The following is an 18,542-nucleotide window of genomic DNA, read 5'->3' on the forward strand; positions in this document are numbered from 1 at the left end:
GAAAAAGAGTGAGATCGCGAGACCATGAGAGTAAGAGCAAGGCACACAATGAGGAGTGAGAGAGAGGGAGTAAGAGGAGAGGGCAAGGGGGAATGAAAGAGAGGACTGGCATGGGCAAGAGAGGGAAAGGGAGAGGTACTTATTATACGCCTCATCAAGATACTAAAGACAGCTCTTGGCCAGATTGTAAAGTAACCTGTACAGAGGTCCGGAAGGGACACATTACTAGAGAAGTGCCGTGCCAGCTTCGACTTGCTTTACAGAACTGTCTAACCCAGTAGCAATGGCACAACCACAGTAAAGAACAGCAGCCTGACAATACATTCAGGAGGAACTAGATCAGAAGCAGGAGCAGCATCACAGCATGGAAAGTCACGTAATCAATTCTCTATACTTTATTGGTTCCTAGCATGAAGATTTTACATTGGAAAGGGTCATGTAGAGCAATCAGCAGTGGGAGGGTGGCATATAATTATCTTTATTATTGTGACAAGTAGGCTTACATTAACACTGCAATGATGTTACTGTGAAAATCCCCTAGTTGCCACTTTCCGGCACCTGTTTTGGTACACTGAGGGAGAATTCAGAATATCCAATTCACCTTCGAAGCACGTCTTTCGGGAGGAAACCAGAGCACGCAGAGGAAACCCAGGCAGACACAGGGAGAACGTGCAGACTTCGCACAGTCAGTGTCCCAAGTTGGGGATCGAACCTGGAACCATGGCGCTGTGAAGCAACAGTGCAAACACCTTGCCACCCTGGCACCTCAGATACAGCAGAAAGGTAAAAGAAACAATGAGAGATTTCCATTATATCGCAGAGTAGTTTGCAGCTAATGAAGTGCAAATTGGACAAAAGTAAATTTGTAAACTCAGACATTTATTGCAAATTGTTTCTCTTGGTATCATCTGGATGATAGTTTGGCAGAATCAGGAAATCACCAGTGCGTCCCAGACCAATCTCCCTGGCTCCAATACTGCCTCCATTCCCTCCTCTTGGACTAGTTACAACTTCCTCGGTATCCTGATACATGCTTTCCCTTCCTGATACTGGCAAATTAGACCTTGTATCCTGGCTTTCCACACTCCATATGCTCCTCTGGTTCAGCAAACACAGACCACTCAGTAAGCAAGCTTCACAGTTGGAGTGAGTCTTCACTTGCTGAGCATTTTGGAAATTTAGCAGACCCAGAGGTTGAACAGAGAACCCTCGTCATTTGTGTTTTAGTCAGAGGGATATGTCACATGTTTCTACATATTTCCCTCGACTCCAAACGGTGCAAGGGTAAATGTTTTGTTCGCCAGAAAAATGAAGCCCGATAAGCGACCTAACAGACAGGTTTAAAACGATGAAGAGTTTAATAGGGCAGCTATTGAGAAAATGAGAGTTTAATATTCAAGGCCATGAATAGAAGCGAGGGCAGCATGGCGGCACAGTGGTTAACACTGGGACTGCGGCGTTGAGGACCTGGGTTCAAATCATGGCCCTGGGTCACTATCCGTGTGGAGTTTGCACATTCTCCCCATGTCTGCGTGGGGTTCACCCCCACAACCCAAAAGATGCGCAGGGTAGATGGATTGGCCATGCTAAATTGCCCCTTAATTGGGAAAAAAAATAATTGGGTACTCTAAATTTACTTCTTAAAAAATGAATAGAAGCAGACGATAGGAATTCAGGAAAACAGCTTTACTCAGTGGTAAGAATGCACAACTTGTGATTATATGGAGTTTTAAAAATTCTTTCATGGGATGTGGGCATCGCTGGCAAGGCCGACACTTGTCCATTCTAATTGCTCTTGAACTGAGCGACCATTTAAGAGTCAACCACATTGCTGTGGGTCTGGCGTCACATGTAGGCCATTACCTGGTCTGCATGGATGGCAAATTTCCTTCTCTGAAGGACATTAGTGAACCAGATGGGGCTTTATGACAATCGTTTCATGGTCATCATTAATGAGCTTTTAATTCCAGATTTATTCATTGAATTTAAATTCCACAGCTGCCATGGTGGGATATGAACCAGAGTCCCCAGAGCATTAGCCTGCCCTCTGAATTACTAGTCCCGTGACATTACCACTACACCACCTCCCCCCTCGATTCACCTTACCTCAAGGTGAAGAATAGAATAGATGCTTTGAAGGGTAGATACATGATGGAGAAAGCCACGAGACTGAAGCATAAACATTCGCTTGGACTGGTTGGGTCAAATGGCCTATTTATGTGCTGTATAATTGGATGTATTCCTCATCACACTGTGGCTCGGGCTCCACACTGTTAGTCAGGTTTATTAAGCAGTAATTAAATAAATGCAGAGCATCAACTACAACAGTAATTACAGACTACTGGTAACAAAGGCATTTTTCCTGCACTCATTCAGTGTAAGGTAAAAGTGCACTTGGACCGTGGTTGGTGATTAATCTCGTGTTGCTTTGTTCATGACAACAATTTTTTTTTTTTAAATTTAGAGTACCCAATTAGTTTTTTCCAATTAAGGGGCAATTTAGCATGGCCAATCCACCTAGCCTGCACATTTTTGGGTTGTGGGGGCGAAATCCACGCAAACACGGGGAGAATGTGCAAACTCCACACGGACAGTGACCCAGAGCCGGGATCGAACCTGGGACCTCGGCGTCGTGAGGCAGCAGGGCTAACCCACTGCGCCACCGTGCTGCCCTATGACAACAATTTTTGACCCGCCCAGTTATTGAAGACTCTTATTCTTTAAACATCTTCAAAGGTTCCTCTACACGAGCCCGAAACTCAAACATTTCTCTCTAGTTTTTTTTCCCTCAATTCTCTCATGCTCTCGCTAAGCTAACCTTGTCCACAAGATCCACCTCTTACACCAGACCGTAAACTGCTGCCCACTGATTTTGCCTTTCTGGCCCCCAGGTTAGTTTATTAATTGTTCTCTCTCTTCAGGTGCAGTCCACTCATCACCCCTTTGGGGAAAATAAACAACCCTTGAATTCTCCGTCCTTGCAAATTAGCACCCCATATCAAACTTCTGCAAAATCACTAAACATGTCACCGCATCCCAAGTCTATGCCCATCCTCTTGGATCTCCATGCTGAATTTCTCCCAATCAGGTTTCTACCTTGCCAGTGTTAAAACACTTCTTAGGATGTCATTTGTGATTTTTGCTATCTGACCATAGTAAACCATCTCTTCTCAAACCAGTCTGTTTCCTTTGATGCAGCCGATCACCCTCGTCTTCCTCCAACACCTCTCCCTCTGTTAATCAGCTTGTTGGGATTACACTTGCCTGGTTACGGCCTTAACTATTCACAGCCAATTAATCGATTGAATGGCTGCTCATCCCAATCCTGTACTGTTAGCCTCGGTGACGTCCAAAGATGTATACGTGACCCCTTCTATTTCATATCTACATACTGCTCTTCAGTGACAGCAACCAAAAACAAAGCATGTAAGCGAACGGCAACCAGTTCCACCTCACCATCAAATCCTCGGAACAGCCCCTCCCCCATCCCCACCAGTCTCAAAATTGTTTCTATGACATCCAGAAGTGAATGAGCAGAAATTTTCCCCAACTAAATGCTGGGATAACCAACGCTGGAAGGACAAGGGCAGCAAATGCATGGGAACACCACCACCTGGAAGTTCCCCTCCGATGTACACACCACCCTGTCCTGGATATGTACTCCTACTTGTTTACTGTCTCTGGGTCAAAAGCCTGGAACTGCCTCCCTAACATCACTGTGGGTGCACCTACACCACATGGTACCTGCCACCAAGTCCATGCTGAATAAAATGTTCGCAATCATCATCATGTTTGACCGAAGTGAACTTCTTTCAGAGCCATCACAAAGACCACTTATAATCCCATGTGAAACATCACTTGATTCCACCCTGTGCCTCAGTGTATCTTGGTTTGCTCTAAACTTGCCTATTCCAACCCACTGCTGCTGGTCTTCTACATTCTACCTTTCAAACTGGAGGTTATCCAAAATGCGGCTGCCAGTGTCCCAACACGAACCATATCCTGTTCACCCATAACCCACTCTGCTTGCTGACCTGCATTTATCTCCTGATTAAACAACCCCCCTGGATTTTAAAACACTCAAGTGTTGTTTCCAAATCCTTCCAATGCCAAGCCCGTCACCCCCGTAATGCTCGTGCAAAGCATCTTGGGCTACCTTATTACATTAAAGGCGCTGGATAAATAAAGTTGCTGTGCTAAATTGGCTGCTCCATTTCCTACATTACAACAGGGACTGTACTTCAAAAACACCTTGTCTGCTGAGCGCTTTGGGACATCCTGAAGTTGTGAAAGATACTGTCAGCCAGGTTGATTTCACCAACCTGGAGTGCGGAGCAGCTGAGGCCTGAAAAGCCAGGTAGGAATGTTTTTTCCAGACTGTTTATTCACATGCTGGAACACTCCCCTCATTTCCTCAGCCTTGCTTCCTGAAATTGCACCTGTACATCCCCTGGTCGACATTTTAATTTGTTCTTGGGATGTGTCGCTGGCTAGATATGCATTTATTTGTCCTCCAAGATTGTGGTGAGCCGCCTTCTTGAACCGCTGCAATCGATATGGTGTAGGTGCACCCACAGTGATGTTAGGGAGGGAGTTCCAGGCTTTTGACCCAGAGACAGTAAACAAATAGGAGTACATGTCCAGGACAGGGTGGTGTGTACATCAGAGGGGAACTTCCAGGTGGTGGTGTTCCCATGCATTTGCTGCCCTTGTCCTTCCAGGTGGCAGAGGTTGCAGAGTTAGAAACTCCTTTTGCATGGACAGGCTTTTGGGGGGGGGGGAAAGAGAGAGAGAGAGAGAGAGAGAGAGAGAGAGAGAGAGAGAGAGAGAGAGAGAGAGAGAGAGAGAGAGGGGGGGGAGGGGGAAAGAGGAGAAGGGGGGTCAGGAGTGCAGAATTTGACCTGATTTTGTAGTCACAGTATATGGCTGGTCCAGTTCAGTTTCTGGTCAATGGTAACCCGCAGAATGCTGATAGTAGAGGATTCAGCGATGGTAATGCCATTGAATGCCAAGGGATGACGTTTAGATCTTCTCTTGCTGGAGATGGCCATTGCCTGACAATTTGATGGGGTGAATGCTATTTGCCACTCGTCAGCCCAGGCCTCAATATGGTCCAGATCTTGTTGCTTGTGGGCCTCATGTCATGTGTCTCTCCCTCAGCTAAAATGGGTCCTTAAGGATTTGAACATAGGAACAAGGAGCAGGACATTTGGCCCCTCGCATCTGTACTGCCATTTAACAAGATCAAGGCTGATCTGATAGTAACCTCAAATCTGCATCCCGCCTAGGCCCCCCCCCCCCCCCCCCCCCCCCAATAACCCCTTGTTTACCAAGAATCTATCCACCTGTGCCTTAAAAATATTCACAGTGTCTGCTTCCACTGTCGTTTCAGAGAGTTCCGAAGACTCACAACCCTCTGAGTGAAAGAAATTCTCCTCATCTCCACTTTAAATGGGAGACTCCTCAGGCTGGATTCTCCGCTGGCAGGATTCGCCGTTGCACAGGCAGTGCATCCACGACCAGGGATTTCCCGACTGCATGGGGCTGTCCACAATGGGAAACCCCTATGGCCAGCCGGCGGGATGGAGAATTCCGCTGCAGGCGGAGCAGAGAGTTCCACCCCTTCATTTTAAACGGTGACTCCTAATTCTAGATTTTCCCACAAGAGGAAATATCCTCTCCACATCCAACTTGTCAAGACTAAAAAATAAGATCTAATTGAGGAGACATTGCAGAGCTCAGAGATTTGGAGTGATGTGTGCGTTTTAGTGCATCAATCACAAAAAGCTAGTTTGCAGGTACAGCAAGTAATGAGCGAAGTTAATTATGAGTGGCATGGTAGCACTGTGGTTAGCACTGTTGCTTCACAACACCAGGGTCCCGGGTTAGATTCCCGCTTGGGTCATTGTCTGTGCTTATTTTTCAGTCTTCCTGCCAAAATGGACAATTTCACATTTTCCCACATTGTACGCCATTTGCCAGATTGTTACCCACTCACATAGGTCTATAGCACAGAAAAGGCCCTTCGCGTCTGTGCCACCTAACTATTCTAATCCCATTTTCCAGCACTTGGCCCACAGCCTTATATGCCTCAGCATCGCAAGTGCACATCGAAATTCTTCTTAAATGTTATGAGGGTCTCTGCCCCCACCACCCTTTCAGGCAGCGAGTTCCAAACTCCCACCACCCTCTGGGTGGAAACGTTTTTCCTCACATCCCCTCTAAACCTCCTGCCCTACCTTAAATCAATGCACCCTGGTCATTGATCCCTCCACTAAGAGGAAAAGTTTCTTCCTGTCTACTCTATCTTTGCCCCACATAATTTTATACATCACAATCATGTCCCCCCTCAGTCTCCTCTGATCCAAGGAAAACAACCCCAGTCTATCCAATCTCTCTTCATAACTTAACCTATCTAGACCTATACCTCATGTCTCACTCACGACTTACTTTCCTACCTATCTTTGTGTCATTAGCAAATTTGGCAACCTTCCCATCCATCTCTTCATCCAAGTCATTTTATATAAACTCTAAACAGTTGAGTCCCAGCACTAATCCTTGTGTCACACCACTCATTACACCCTGCCTACTTTGTGCATTCTGTTAGTTAGCCAATCTTCTATCCATGCCAATATATTACCCCCTCCACCACAAGCTTTTATTTTCCACAACAACCTTTGATGTGGCACTTTATCAAACGTCTTCTGGAAATCTATGTACAGTACATCCGCTGGTTCCCCTTTAGCTACAGCACATCTTACTTCCTCAAAGAAAGCCAACAAGTTGGTTAAACATGATTTCTCTTTCACAAAACAATGGTGCCTCTGCACGATTGCCATGAACTTATCCAAATGCCCTGCTATAACTTCATTAATAAAAGCCTCTAACATTTTCCCTATAACAGATGTTAAGCCGACTGACCGCTTTCTGTCTCCCTCCATATGGAGTTACATAGGTCGACTTCCAATCTATTGGGACCTTCCCCAAATCTAGGGAGTTTTGGAAAATTAAAACCAATGCATCAATATTGCATCACACACTTCTTTTAAGGCCCAAGGATGATTCATATGGTCTCAAAGGGCAAGGTTGGAAACATAGACTGGCTGCTAACAGGACCCATCATTTACATAATTATTAAAATGAACTGGACTGGTGCTCAAAAAGTAGATGCATATAACGTGGCACCGAGTACCTTCACCTGCAGAACCTTGATGTGAGGAACATATATCCTGTTGATGTAAGGAACATATATCCTGTCAGAATTACTGTCCTGTTCACCCCTCGCCAACCTCTAATCGCATAAACTGCACAAATAGAGACTCAAAAGTACGGAATGCCTGAGGGTGCGGATTGTAAATGAGTGAAACTGGCGACGTATGGACCGGTTTGAGACTAGGAACACCTTCAAATGCCATTATTCTCTATATTGTTTGGCCTGTTAAATAAATTAAAGCATGCCGAGCTGACGAGATTAATGTTTAAAATCTTGGATATTCCATTTGCCGAGATTAGACTTCCTCAGTGTTCAATTCCTTCTGTTTTCAGATCAGGTTTTCACAAGGGGCCAATTACTGGTTGCTAGGTTACAAGAAGGTGCCTTAGGAACAGTGAAAACAGGAGAAAGCTGCTCAGGGAATTAACATTGGAGTGGTGTTAGAATCTTTTTCACGCCTATGTTATTATTCAGACTCTTGCTCTTCAATATAAAATCTCTTCCATTTAGCAGTGTTACAACAGAGTCAGTCTTTTGCATTTTGGACGTCAATCTCTAAAACACCTAAAGGCAGAGCTGCCGTTATAAAACAAAGTCGAACATTTCCAGCACAGGGATAGGAACAGACCGAGAATAAAACACAGGGTGCTGACACAACAGTTCACGGTGTAATCTGCAATCAGTCCCTCTCTCTAACATATAAATCTGCACTATAGAAAGAAACAGGATCAGCAAATGCAGGCTAAGGCACCCAAAGCAAAACTGAAACTTGACCAACTAAATGTTGTAGAAACTTCCCCCTTCCCCCACCTCCCCCCGAGACTTGTAACAATCCAGGTTCTGGTGTATTAAAAGTATGAACGCCATCCAGCATTTATTTAGCACCTGTAAGTTAGTAAAATGTCACACGGCACTTTTAAGGAGTGTTATCAAACAACATTTGCTATTGAACCATACCAGATGCGAAAGGAGGGGTGAACAAAAGCTTTAGGGCCACGTTTAAAAGAGTATCTTAAAGGAGGAGAGAGTGAGGATCAGGGAGTGAATCAAATGGGTGAGGTGAGTGAAAGGAAATTGGAACCTTCACAAGGCTGATGGAGTGTGATGTTAAACCAGAAAGTGGACAAGAGGGCAACTCAAACACTGGTTGCACCCATCAGAAACACACAGCACAGTTTAAGCCTCATGAAGAAAGAAACAAAAAGATCATCCGAAAGAGGGTGAAGTGTGGAAGATAGAGATAAATGGAGGAAAACTGCAGAAAGCTGCAACACAAAGGGACTTGGAAGTACTTGTGCACGAAACACAGAAAGCTAGACACAGGTGCCCAGCAGGTAATCAGGAAGGCCAATAGAATGTTGACCCTTATTTCAAGGGGGTATAAGGGTCGGGAAGTCTTGCCCCAGCTGTACAAGGTACTGGTGACACCACATCAGAAATACTATGAGCAGTTTTGGTCCCCTTATTTAAGGAAATATATTATTTCACGGAGGCAGTTCAGAGAAGGTTCACTAGGGTGACCCCTGGTATGGTGGGATTATCTTATGAGCAAAGGTTAAACAGGTTGGGACTCTACTCATTGGAATTTAGAAGAATGAGAGGTGATCTCATTGAAACGTACAGAATTCTTAAGGGGCTTGACAGGGTAAATGCTGAGAGGACACATGGAAGAGTTTAGGACCAGCGGGCATAATCTCTGGTGCCCATTCAAAACTAAGATGAGGAGGGGGTTGAGAGTCTTTGGAACTCTTTGCCACAGAGAGCTATGGGGGCTGAAATCGATAGAACTTTGATCAGTGAGGGAATCAAGGGTTGCGGGGAAAGGGCAGGAAAGTGGACATGAGGAATGTCGGATCAGCCATGATCCTATGATCCTATTGAATGGTGGAGCAGGCTCATGGGACCGAATGACCTACTCCTGTTACTATTTCTTATGGTCTTAATTCAGTTTCCAAGGATATTCAGGTAAGTTAAGATGAACAGGAAAAGAGGTGGAACAGCATCTAAATGTTAGGGTCAGCTGAGAGAATAAGTAGATAGATCCTGTAACATTCAAAAGGATTAAATAAACTAAGCTCTCTAGAGGTTTTGATGACGAGAAGCAGAGGTAGCAACAAATGCTGGGGAGGACATCGAGAGTAAAGGAGAGTGTAGGAGGACAGCAAGGAGATTACAACCACTACCAACTAGGAAGACACATATAATTTAAGCAGAACGTGCAACTGCTTTGTTACTCAAATGTCCCAGCAAAACCACAAGAGGCCTGACAGTGTACAGAGAGATGGAGGTCTGTCCCCTCTGCCCCAACAAGGAATGTTGACCACAATGTAGTGATCTTCAACAGGATGTGAGGATTAGCAATGTTGATGACTAGCAACACTGCCACAGCTGCATGGGAACTCTCTTTGCACCCAATGGATTCCAGTGAGCGAAGATAGGGGCTACACAAGGGGAATGATCAAAATGGAAGGATTAAAGACAGTTCTGCTAACTTCGGCATCAAAAAGGTAGTGAAGAGGGAGTGGTTGGATAAATCATTGTGACAAATGGATGTGAATGTGGAGTTAACCAAATGAGGATAACGGAGTGCTTTATGGAGGACAGAAGGTGCAGGAACTGGGGTTAGGATGCGTGAGCTAACAGATACAAGGCACTGGTTGGAGCTCTATGTGCGCCGAGTATTGTGCGGGAGTATGGAGGTCATGTGAGATGGCAAGGTTTGTGGATGGCGGTCAATGTGAAGAGAGAGGAGGCGGCAGTGAAATATGTGAAGAGGTGACATGGTGAACTGAGAAATCACTGAGGATGAGGAATATAACCAGGGAGAGGCTTCAGAAAGGAGTGACAATAGATGGGGCCATAGGGAGTTGCTGGATCTCTAGCTGCATATTTGCGCCAGTTCGAAAAATATCCATTCACCACTATTTGCTTGCTGTCCTTTGTCTCATATGCAGTCACTGCCCCTGGAATCCATGTGCTTCGATCTTACTAACAAGTAGCACATCTGGTTTATATTGCTGTTTTTGGGATCTGTGTGCTGGGTGTGAATTTGCTGTTGCATTTCATACATTCACAACAGTAACCTCATTTCAAAAAGGTACTTTGATTGGTTGCAAAGTGCTTTGAGACATCCTTAGGTCATGCAAGGCACCAAGTAAATGGAAGTCTCTTTCTTTTCTGTCTTCTGATTTAACGCACAAAAAACAGAGTCCCATTTTGGATACATATAGCTGGATGTTTCTATGTGCCTGCAGTGCTAAGAATGACCCCGCTATCAAATGGGACTCTGCCGGGTTTTTTGGACCTTGGTAAGGAATGCCCAGCTGAGGCCGCACTTCCCTAACTTCCTGTGCTTACAACCTCAGCTCGTCAATGCAGGAAGATAACTCATGAATCGGTACGAGGGGGTCCTTGAGCCCATCCTCCCCCCACTTCGTAAAGAAAGGACACCCCCGGTCGGATCCCTGGCACAGGCAACCTGGCATGTGGGTACCTTGGCACTGCCAGCCTGGCACTGCTCCTACCAGCCTGGCAGTGCCCTTGCCAGCCTGGCATTGCCACCCAGTACTGCCAGGGTGGTCCTGCCAGGCATTCCAGGTGACACTGCCGAGGTGCTAGGCTGGTAGTGTCAAGGTGCCCAGGAGTGCCAGGGTACCACCCTGCCCAAAGCCCAACCGCTCAGGGACTCTAATGGCCTGGGAGACCAACTGCCCTCCCCCCGTGCCATTACCCCATGTCCATGATGTGGACCAATGCTAAACGGTACCATGACAATGTCTCCTAGGCGAGGCCATTAGGTCCCGGACTGTGGGAGAATTTGCCGAAAGTGAGATCCAGATCGAGACATCTCGCAAGATCTCGTTAAATCTTGCGAGGCGTTCTGAGTGTTGCAAATCTTGCGATTTAACAGCCTCGTTGCATCACCGAGTTTACCTTTGGACGAGATTGTCTTGAAGATATACGGACATGCAAATTAGGAGCAGTAGGCCACTAGGCCCCTCGATCCTGCTTCGCCATTCAGTATGATCGTGGTTGGTCCAATTTTAACCTCAATTCCAATTCATGTCTCCCCCCCCCCCTCCCTGTTATTCAAGAATCTATCTAGCTCTGACTTTCAGTGGCGGCCATGGAGTAGGAGGTTGCACATTTGGTAGCTCCCGTTTGTGATGAAACTTTTGGACCTTTCTCCTGTTTATTTCGGAATTTCACTGGATAAATCGGTGAAAAGTGAGACAGTGAGGAGAAAACCCCCACCAGTGTATGGAGCAGTGGACTAGAAGTGGCCGTGTAATGAGACATAATCAAGCAAGGAAGACGCATGCAGAGCCGGCAGCGCAGGAAAGCATGGTGGAGTCACAGGACCCTGGTGCTGTGGCACAGTGGTCGACGGTACAGCTGGTGAAGTTCTTTGAGGAGAGCTTCGCCAAGCTAAAGAAAGATACACTGGACTAGATTAAGGCATCGATTGATCGGGTGGAATAGCGTTCAGAAACCCATAGACAGGTGATTCAGAAGGTGGAGGAAAAGGTGGCCGAGCAAGAGGACCATGTAACCGCTTTGGAGGTCGAGGTGGGGCTGATGAAGGACCACCAGAAAAGGTTGCAGGAGAAGTAGGACAACAGGTCCAGAAGACAGAACCTGAGGATCTTCAGCCTCCCTGAGGGCAGTGAGGGTTCGGACGCAAGGGCATATGTGACAAGTATGCTAGAAAAGTTGATGGGAGGTGGTGCATTTACAGAGTGGATAGAGTCGTGAAGGAAGCCACGAGATGAGGGCGATGGTAGTGCAAATGCATCGGTTCCTGGACAAGGAACAGATTTTGCGGTGGGCCAAGCAGGCACAGAGCTGCGTATGAGAGGACTGTGAGTTGCGCATCTATCAAGACCTGGGGGCAGAACTGGCCAGAAGGCGAGCCAGATTTAACAGGGCTCGCCGTCCAACCTGTGCGACCCACCATTGAATATGCAGTGCTGTCTGTAACAAGGGGTTATTTTTGTTTGCCCCTTCCTTTTTTCTTTGGTTTTCGTTGTGATAAGATGTTTCAGCAGCTGCTCAGAAATGTAAAAGTTAACTTTGTTCCATTGGAAGTTGGGTGGAGGGATTTTTTCTCCTGTTTGTTTACTGGGGACTGTGATGCTTTGAATATGTATGTCCAAGAGGAGGGAGGGAGAACAATGGGGAGATAGAATGTCTAGTGCCATGGGCAGGAGCTGCCACGCGAGCTAGGTTAGCTAGCTCAGTGTTCTTCAAATTATTTTTCAGGGACCCATTTTTACCAACCGGCCAACCTTCAGGACCTACGCCGGCCGACCTTCGCGACCCACGCCGTCCAACCTGCGCGACCCCCCCCCCCCCCCCCCCATTTTCTCTTGCCTTGTTTGTTGCTGACAAAAAAGGAGGACATGGTTTTGGGTCCCTTTAGCCCCCCGAACTTGAAAAAAAGGCTGCGAGCATATAAAAAAAATGCGGCCACACTGCGCATGCGTGGTTGATCATCGGTGCGCATGTGCATAGTTTTGCGCATGCACACCGATGAATGGGCATGCATGCGCAGTGCGGCCAAATTTTTTTTTTATCTGTTCCCGGCCATTTTGAAGGCCGCTTGCAGCCGACATTATTAAAAGCTGGCTGCTGCGCACGGATATGCGTGATCTGGAGCACCACGACAGACGGCTCCGCAACCCTTCCGACACCCGCCCGCGACCCACTCACGAGTCGCGCCCCCGAGTTTGACAATGTCTGAGCCAGCTCATGGAAGCGCAGTGGGGGATGAGCAGGCGATAAGTTTGATATGGGGGTGTTGGGTTTCTGGTGCTGTTACTGGGGGGGGGGGGGCCTGGCCAGGCTGATTACTTGGAATGTCAGAGGGCTAAATGGGCCGATTAAGAGGGCTCGTGTGTTCGCGCATCTGAGGCGATTGAAGGCAGATGTGGCAATGTTACAAGAGACACACCTAAAGGTTATAGACCAGACCAGACCAGATTGAGGAAGGGGTGGGTCAGCTAGGTATTTCATTCAGGGCTGGACTCTAAGACCAGGGGGGTCACGATCCTGATTAACAAACGGGTGGCATTTGAGGCAGGGAGAATCGTGTCAGATGTGGGAGGCAGGTATATTATGGTGAGTGGAAAGCTTATGGGGATGCGGATGATACTCGTGAATGTATATGCACCAAACTGGGATGATGTGGAATTTATGAGGTGGGTGTTAGGTAAGATCCCGGAGTCACATAATCTGACCATGGGGGGAGATTTCAATACAGTCATTGATCCAGGATTGGACCAGTCAAAATCTAGGGCAGGGAGGGGGCCAGCCGTAGCGAAAGAATTAAAGGGGTTTAAGGAGCAGGTGGGGGGAGTAGACCCACGGAGGTTCGGATGGCAAGATTGAAGGAATTTTCTTTTTTCCCCCCATGTCCACAAAGTATATTCTCGGATCGACTTTTTTATCCTGAACAGGGCTCTGCTGCCGGGGGTGGCTGATATTGAGTACTCGGCAATCGCGGTGTCGGATCATGAACCACATTGGGTGGATCTACGAGTTAGTATGGAGAGAGGGCAGCGACCGTCATGGAGGTTGGATGTGGGACTATGAGCAGATGAGGGGGTGTGTGGGCGGGTGACCATGTCCATCCAGAACTATTTGGAAATAAATGATACGGGGGAAGTCTCAACAGCAACGGTGTGGGAAGCTCTGAAGGCAGTGGTTAGAGTGAAGCTCATTTCGATACGGGCCCATAGAGAAAAGGTAGAACGAGCAGAGAGAGACAGGTTGGTTGGGGAGATACTCCAGGTGGACAGGAGATATTCGGAAGCCCCGAACGCGGGGCTACTGTAGGGTAGCAGCGGAGGAGGTTACAGGCGGAGTTTGGGCTGTTATCTACAGGGAAGGCGGTGGAACAACTGAGGAACGCAAGGGGAGCGGTGTACGAGTATGGGGAAAAGGCCAGTAGAATGCGAGCACAGCAGCTGAGGAAAAGGGAGGCGGCCAGAGAGATATGGAGAGATATGGTGGGGATGTGGTCCTGGACGCAGTGAGGTTGAATGAGGTGCTTAAGGACTTGTATAATTGAGGATGGAAGTGGTTTGGGACTCTGGAGCAAAGCACTGAGTAGGGCCAACTCAACTCAACTCAACCTCCTCATGTGCAAGGCTCAGCCTCATGCAATTCAACATGTTGCACAGAGCACACCTAACCAGAATCCGAATGAGCAGGTCCTTCACGGAGGTGGAGGACAAATGTGAACGATGCCAGGGAAGCCCGGTCAATCACGCCCACATGTTCTAGGCTTGCCCCAGACTTGTAGGGTTCTGGACAATCTTCTTCGAGGCAATGTCCAAGGTTGTGGGGTGAGGGTGTAGCTGTGCCCACGAGTGGCAGTCTTCGGGGTATCGGAACAATTTTCGCTTTCCTAATCGCACGCTGGAGAATCTTGCTTGGCTGGCGATCAGCAGCACCACCCACAGCTGCAGACTGGCTGGTAGACCTGGCGGAACTTCTCCACCTGGAGAAGATCAAATTCACCATCCGAGGGTCTTAAGAGGGCTTCCACAACGTGTGGGGGCAATTCATTGGCCTGTTCAAGACCTGTTTTTTTTGTTTATAAATTTAGAGTACCCAATTCATTTTTCCCAATTAAGGGGCAATTTAGCCTGGCCAATCCACCTGCCTTGCACATCTTTGGGTTGTGGGGACAAAACCCATGCAAACACGGGAAGAACGTGCAAACTCCACACGGACAGTGACCCAGAGCCGGGATCGAACCTGGGACCTCGGCACCGTGAGGCAGCAGAGCTAACCCACTGTGCTACCTTACTGGCCTCCAAGATCTATTTGAGGCCAACAGTGACTAGGGAGGGAGAGAGAGAGAGAGCGGACAAGAACACACACTACAAGGAGGTACAAAAGGAGAAGGGGGGAGGAGATGAGGAGGAAACCCAGGGGAGCCACAGAGACAGGCATGGGGGCAAGGGGGGGAAAGGGGGAGAAAGCACACTCCCGCCCGCCCCCAAGACCTGCAACAAAAGGCGGAAGAGGAGGAAACCAACGGGGGTACAAATGTATCACTCTGTAAAATTGAAAAACAGCAATTAAAAAAAATCTTTTAAAAAAGTTTGTCAGGGAGAGATTTGGAATTGGCAGCGAAGGAGCAAAGTTTGCCGCGGCGAGCAATTTCCAGCTTTTGTTTCATCTGCAAACTTTAAAATTGTGTTGCCTAATCCAAGTCCAGGTTATTAATATGGGCAGTTCTCCAAATTCTAACCCCTGGGGGATACCCGTGCATATTTTAATCTACAAAAGAACATTTCACCGCTACTCTGCTTTCTGTCCCTCAGCCAATGTCATATCCATGCTGCCACTTATCCTTTAATATTGTTAACAAGTTTATTACGTTGTCATGAAAATGTGCTTATGCCAAACAATGATTATGTATTCTCCATGACTCCCATCTACTCATTTGCTTACCTTTATATTACAGGCTTGCTCCATTAATCTCCTGGCATTTTCCTCAGCCCTGTAGCGTTTTGGCAGTTGAACACGGAAGAACTTCAATGCCCCTTCGAAGTCAGCCTGGAGCAGGTCCTCCTTAGATGTCTAGGAAAGGGAAACTGAAAATGAGCTGCAACTTGAATGTACAATCCATGAGGTTTTATTCAATTTACTTATCACAAATCTCAACAAATTAGCTTCCCTTTAGCAGAGCTCATTGAAATGAGAGAAGTGACGCTTCTGGAGACCAAAGCTTTGGTAAATATCACTGACAGTTCTGGCAAGCAAGTCTAGGTCAGCCATAAACACAAAAGCTGTAGGGTCTTGCACAATTCATTGATGCACAACCTGAAATGTTAAGGCTCTGCTCATCTTGGTTTTCAAATGTGTCCAGAGCCAAACCCCTCCTATCTGCAACTCCTTCAGTCCGACAACAATTCAACAACTTTGTCTCTTCTAAATCCCCAAATGTCATCACTACTATTGCTAGCTATGACTCCAGTTACCTTGGCACTTGGCTCTGGGATTTCCGCCCCACATCTGCTCACCTCTATCTCTGCTCCTTTAAAACACTTTTTGGCACAGACCGCTCAAAGATGTGTCAGGACAGATAGCCAAAAGCTTGGTAAAAGAGGTAGGTTTTACAAAATGCCTCAAAGGAGGAAAGAGGAGACATCCAGGGAGAAATAGCACAGCTTAGTGTCTTGGCATGGAGGGCACAATCACCAATGGCGGAGCCATTAGTCGTGTTGTAATCTCCAGATTACTACCAGCGCCACGTGCTCCTGAGTACAGGAATAGGAGAATAGAGCATGGCTGAATGGGTGGTGCAGGAGGAAGGGCTTTAGTTTCCTGGATCACTAGATCCGTTTCTGAGGAAGTTGGGACCTGTACAAGTGGGACGGGTTGCACCTGAACCAGAATTGGACCAACATCCTTGTGGGGAGGTTTGTTAATAGTGTGAGTGTGTGTGTGTGTGTGTGTGTGTGTCTGTATGTCTATGTATACTGGGGTACAATTTGGGGAGGGGGTTGATGTAAAGCCAAATATGGAAGAAAAACCAAGTCAATCTGGAAGGCAGAGCAGAGACAAGGGAATATGGCAAAGCTGAATGCAAGAAGTTTATTATGTGCAGTCTATTTAAACATTAAGGGAAATCTATTAAACAATAAAAATAATTAAAGTACCAATTCTAACTCAAATGCTGGGGAATTAAATAATTCCTAACAGATTATGACAGATTCAGGAGGCTCAAAACAGTGGATGCCCTCGAGATGTATAGAGTGCAGAGGGTTACTTAAATGAAATTAGGAGTGTGAATAGGGGGCATGAAAAAACACTGGCAAACAAAATAAAGAAAACTCCCCAAGGTGTTTTATAAGCATGTCAAGGGCAAGATGGGGCAGCATGGTAGCATTGTGGATAGCACAATCGCTTCACAGCTCCAGGGTCCCAGGTTCGATTCCAGCTTGGGTCACTGTCTGTGTGGACTCTGCACATCCTCCCCGTGTGTGCGTGGGTTTCCTCCGGGTACTCCGGTTTCCTCCCACAGTCCAAAGATGTGCAGGTTAGGTGGATTGGCCATGATAAATTGCCCTTAGTGTCCAAAATTGCCCTTAGTGTTGGGAGGGGTTACTGGGTTATGGGGATAGGGTGGAGGTGTTGACCTTGGGTAGGGTGCTCTTTCCAAGAGCCGGTGCAGACTCGATGGGCCAAATGGCCTCCTTCTGCACTGTAAATTATATATATACAGTGGACAGATTAGCAAAGAGGGGGGAGAAAGAAGTGTTAGTGGTTTTAGTGGGCTGCTATGAGAGGCAAGAGAGGAGATTGCAAGGGCTCGAGGTTAATTTTCAAAAGTTCTCTGACCATAGGAGAGGTACCAGAGGACTAGAGGACAGCTAATGTGGTATCATTTTTCAAGAAGGGAAGTAGGGAAGAAAACAGGTAATTAGAGGCTGGTGGGCCACCCCTGCCACCCGAAAACACACTCGGTAAATCTTGCTCACTGAATGGTAGGACACCAGGAAGTATGAAAGATCAGAAGGACCTTGGGGTGCATGTCTAAAGATCCCTGAAGACAGCAGGATAGGGAGATAATGTGGTTAAGAAGACATATGGATACTTGCCTTCATTACTAAGGCATAGAATATAAGAGAAGGGAGGTTATGATGGAGCTGTACAAAATGCTCATCCAGAGGCAGGGTACTGTGTGCAGTTCTGGTCATCACATATAGGAAGGAAGTAATTGCACTAGAAAGGACGCCAAGCCTGGGCTGGAGAGTCCTAGCTATGAAGAGAGGCTGGTTAAGCTGGGGTTGTTCTCCTTAGAGCAGAGAAGGCTGAGGGGGACCTGAGTGAGGTGCATACATTTTTTAAAAATACATTTAGAGTACCCAATTCATTTTTTTTCCAATTAAGGGGCAATTTAGCATGGCCAATCCACCTATCCTGCACATCTTTTAGGTTGTGGGGGGGGGGGGGGGGGGCGAAACCCACACAAACACGGGGAGAATGTGCAAACTCCACATGGACAGTGACCCAAAGCCGGGATAGAACTTGGGACCTCGGCGCCATAAAGCCCCAGTGTTAGCCACTGCGCCACCCAAAATATATAAAATTATGAGGGATATAGATCAGGTTGATAGGAAGAAACTTTTCCCCTTAGTAGAGAGGTCAATAAACAGGGGGCACAGATTTAAGTTAAGGGGCAGGAAAGTTAGAGAGGATTTGAGCAAAACCTTTTTCACCCAGACGGTAGCGGGAATCTGGAACTCACTGCCTGAAAGGGTGGTAGAGACAGGAACCCTCAACATTTAAGAAACATTTAGATGAGCAC

At 47.0% G+C, this 18,542-nt stretch overlaps 1 protein-coding gene across 5 annotated transcripts in view; it reads right to left on the reverse strand.

Annotated features, from left to right (window-relative positions):
• rabgap1l (RAB GTPase activating protein 1-like) overlaps positions 1-18,542 on the reverse strand; it is a 698,291-nt gene that overhangs the window by 70,914 nt on the left and 608,835 nt on the right. For all 5 annotated transcript variants that reach the window (XM_038795182.1, XM_038795180.1, XM_038795179.1 and 2 more), the window contains one exon: positions 15,680-15,808. In XM_038795182.1, coding sequence (XP_038651110.1) covers positions 15,680-15,703 — 24 coding nt within the window. In that variant the 5' untranslated portion in view covers positions 15,704-15,808. The remainder of the gene's footprint in view (positions 1-15,679; positions 15,809-18,542) is intronic.

This window comes from Scyliorhinus canicula, chromosome 4, assembly GCF_902713615.1.
Source record: "Scyliorhinus canicula chromosome 4, sScyCan1.1, whole genome shotgun sequence".
Taxonomy (NCBI): domain Eukaryota; kingdom Metazoa; phylum Chordata; class Chondrichthyes; order Carcharhiniformes; family Scyliorhinidae; genus Scyliorhinus; species Scyliorhinus canicula.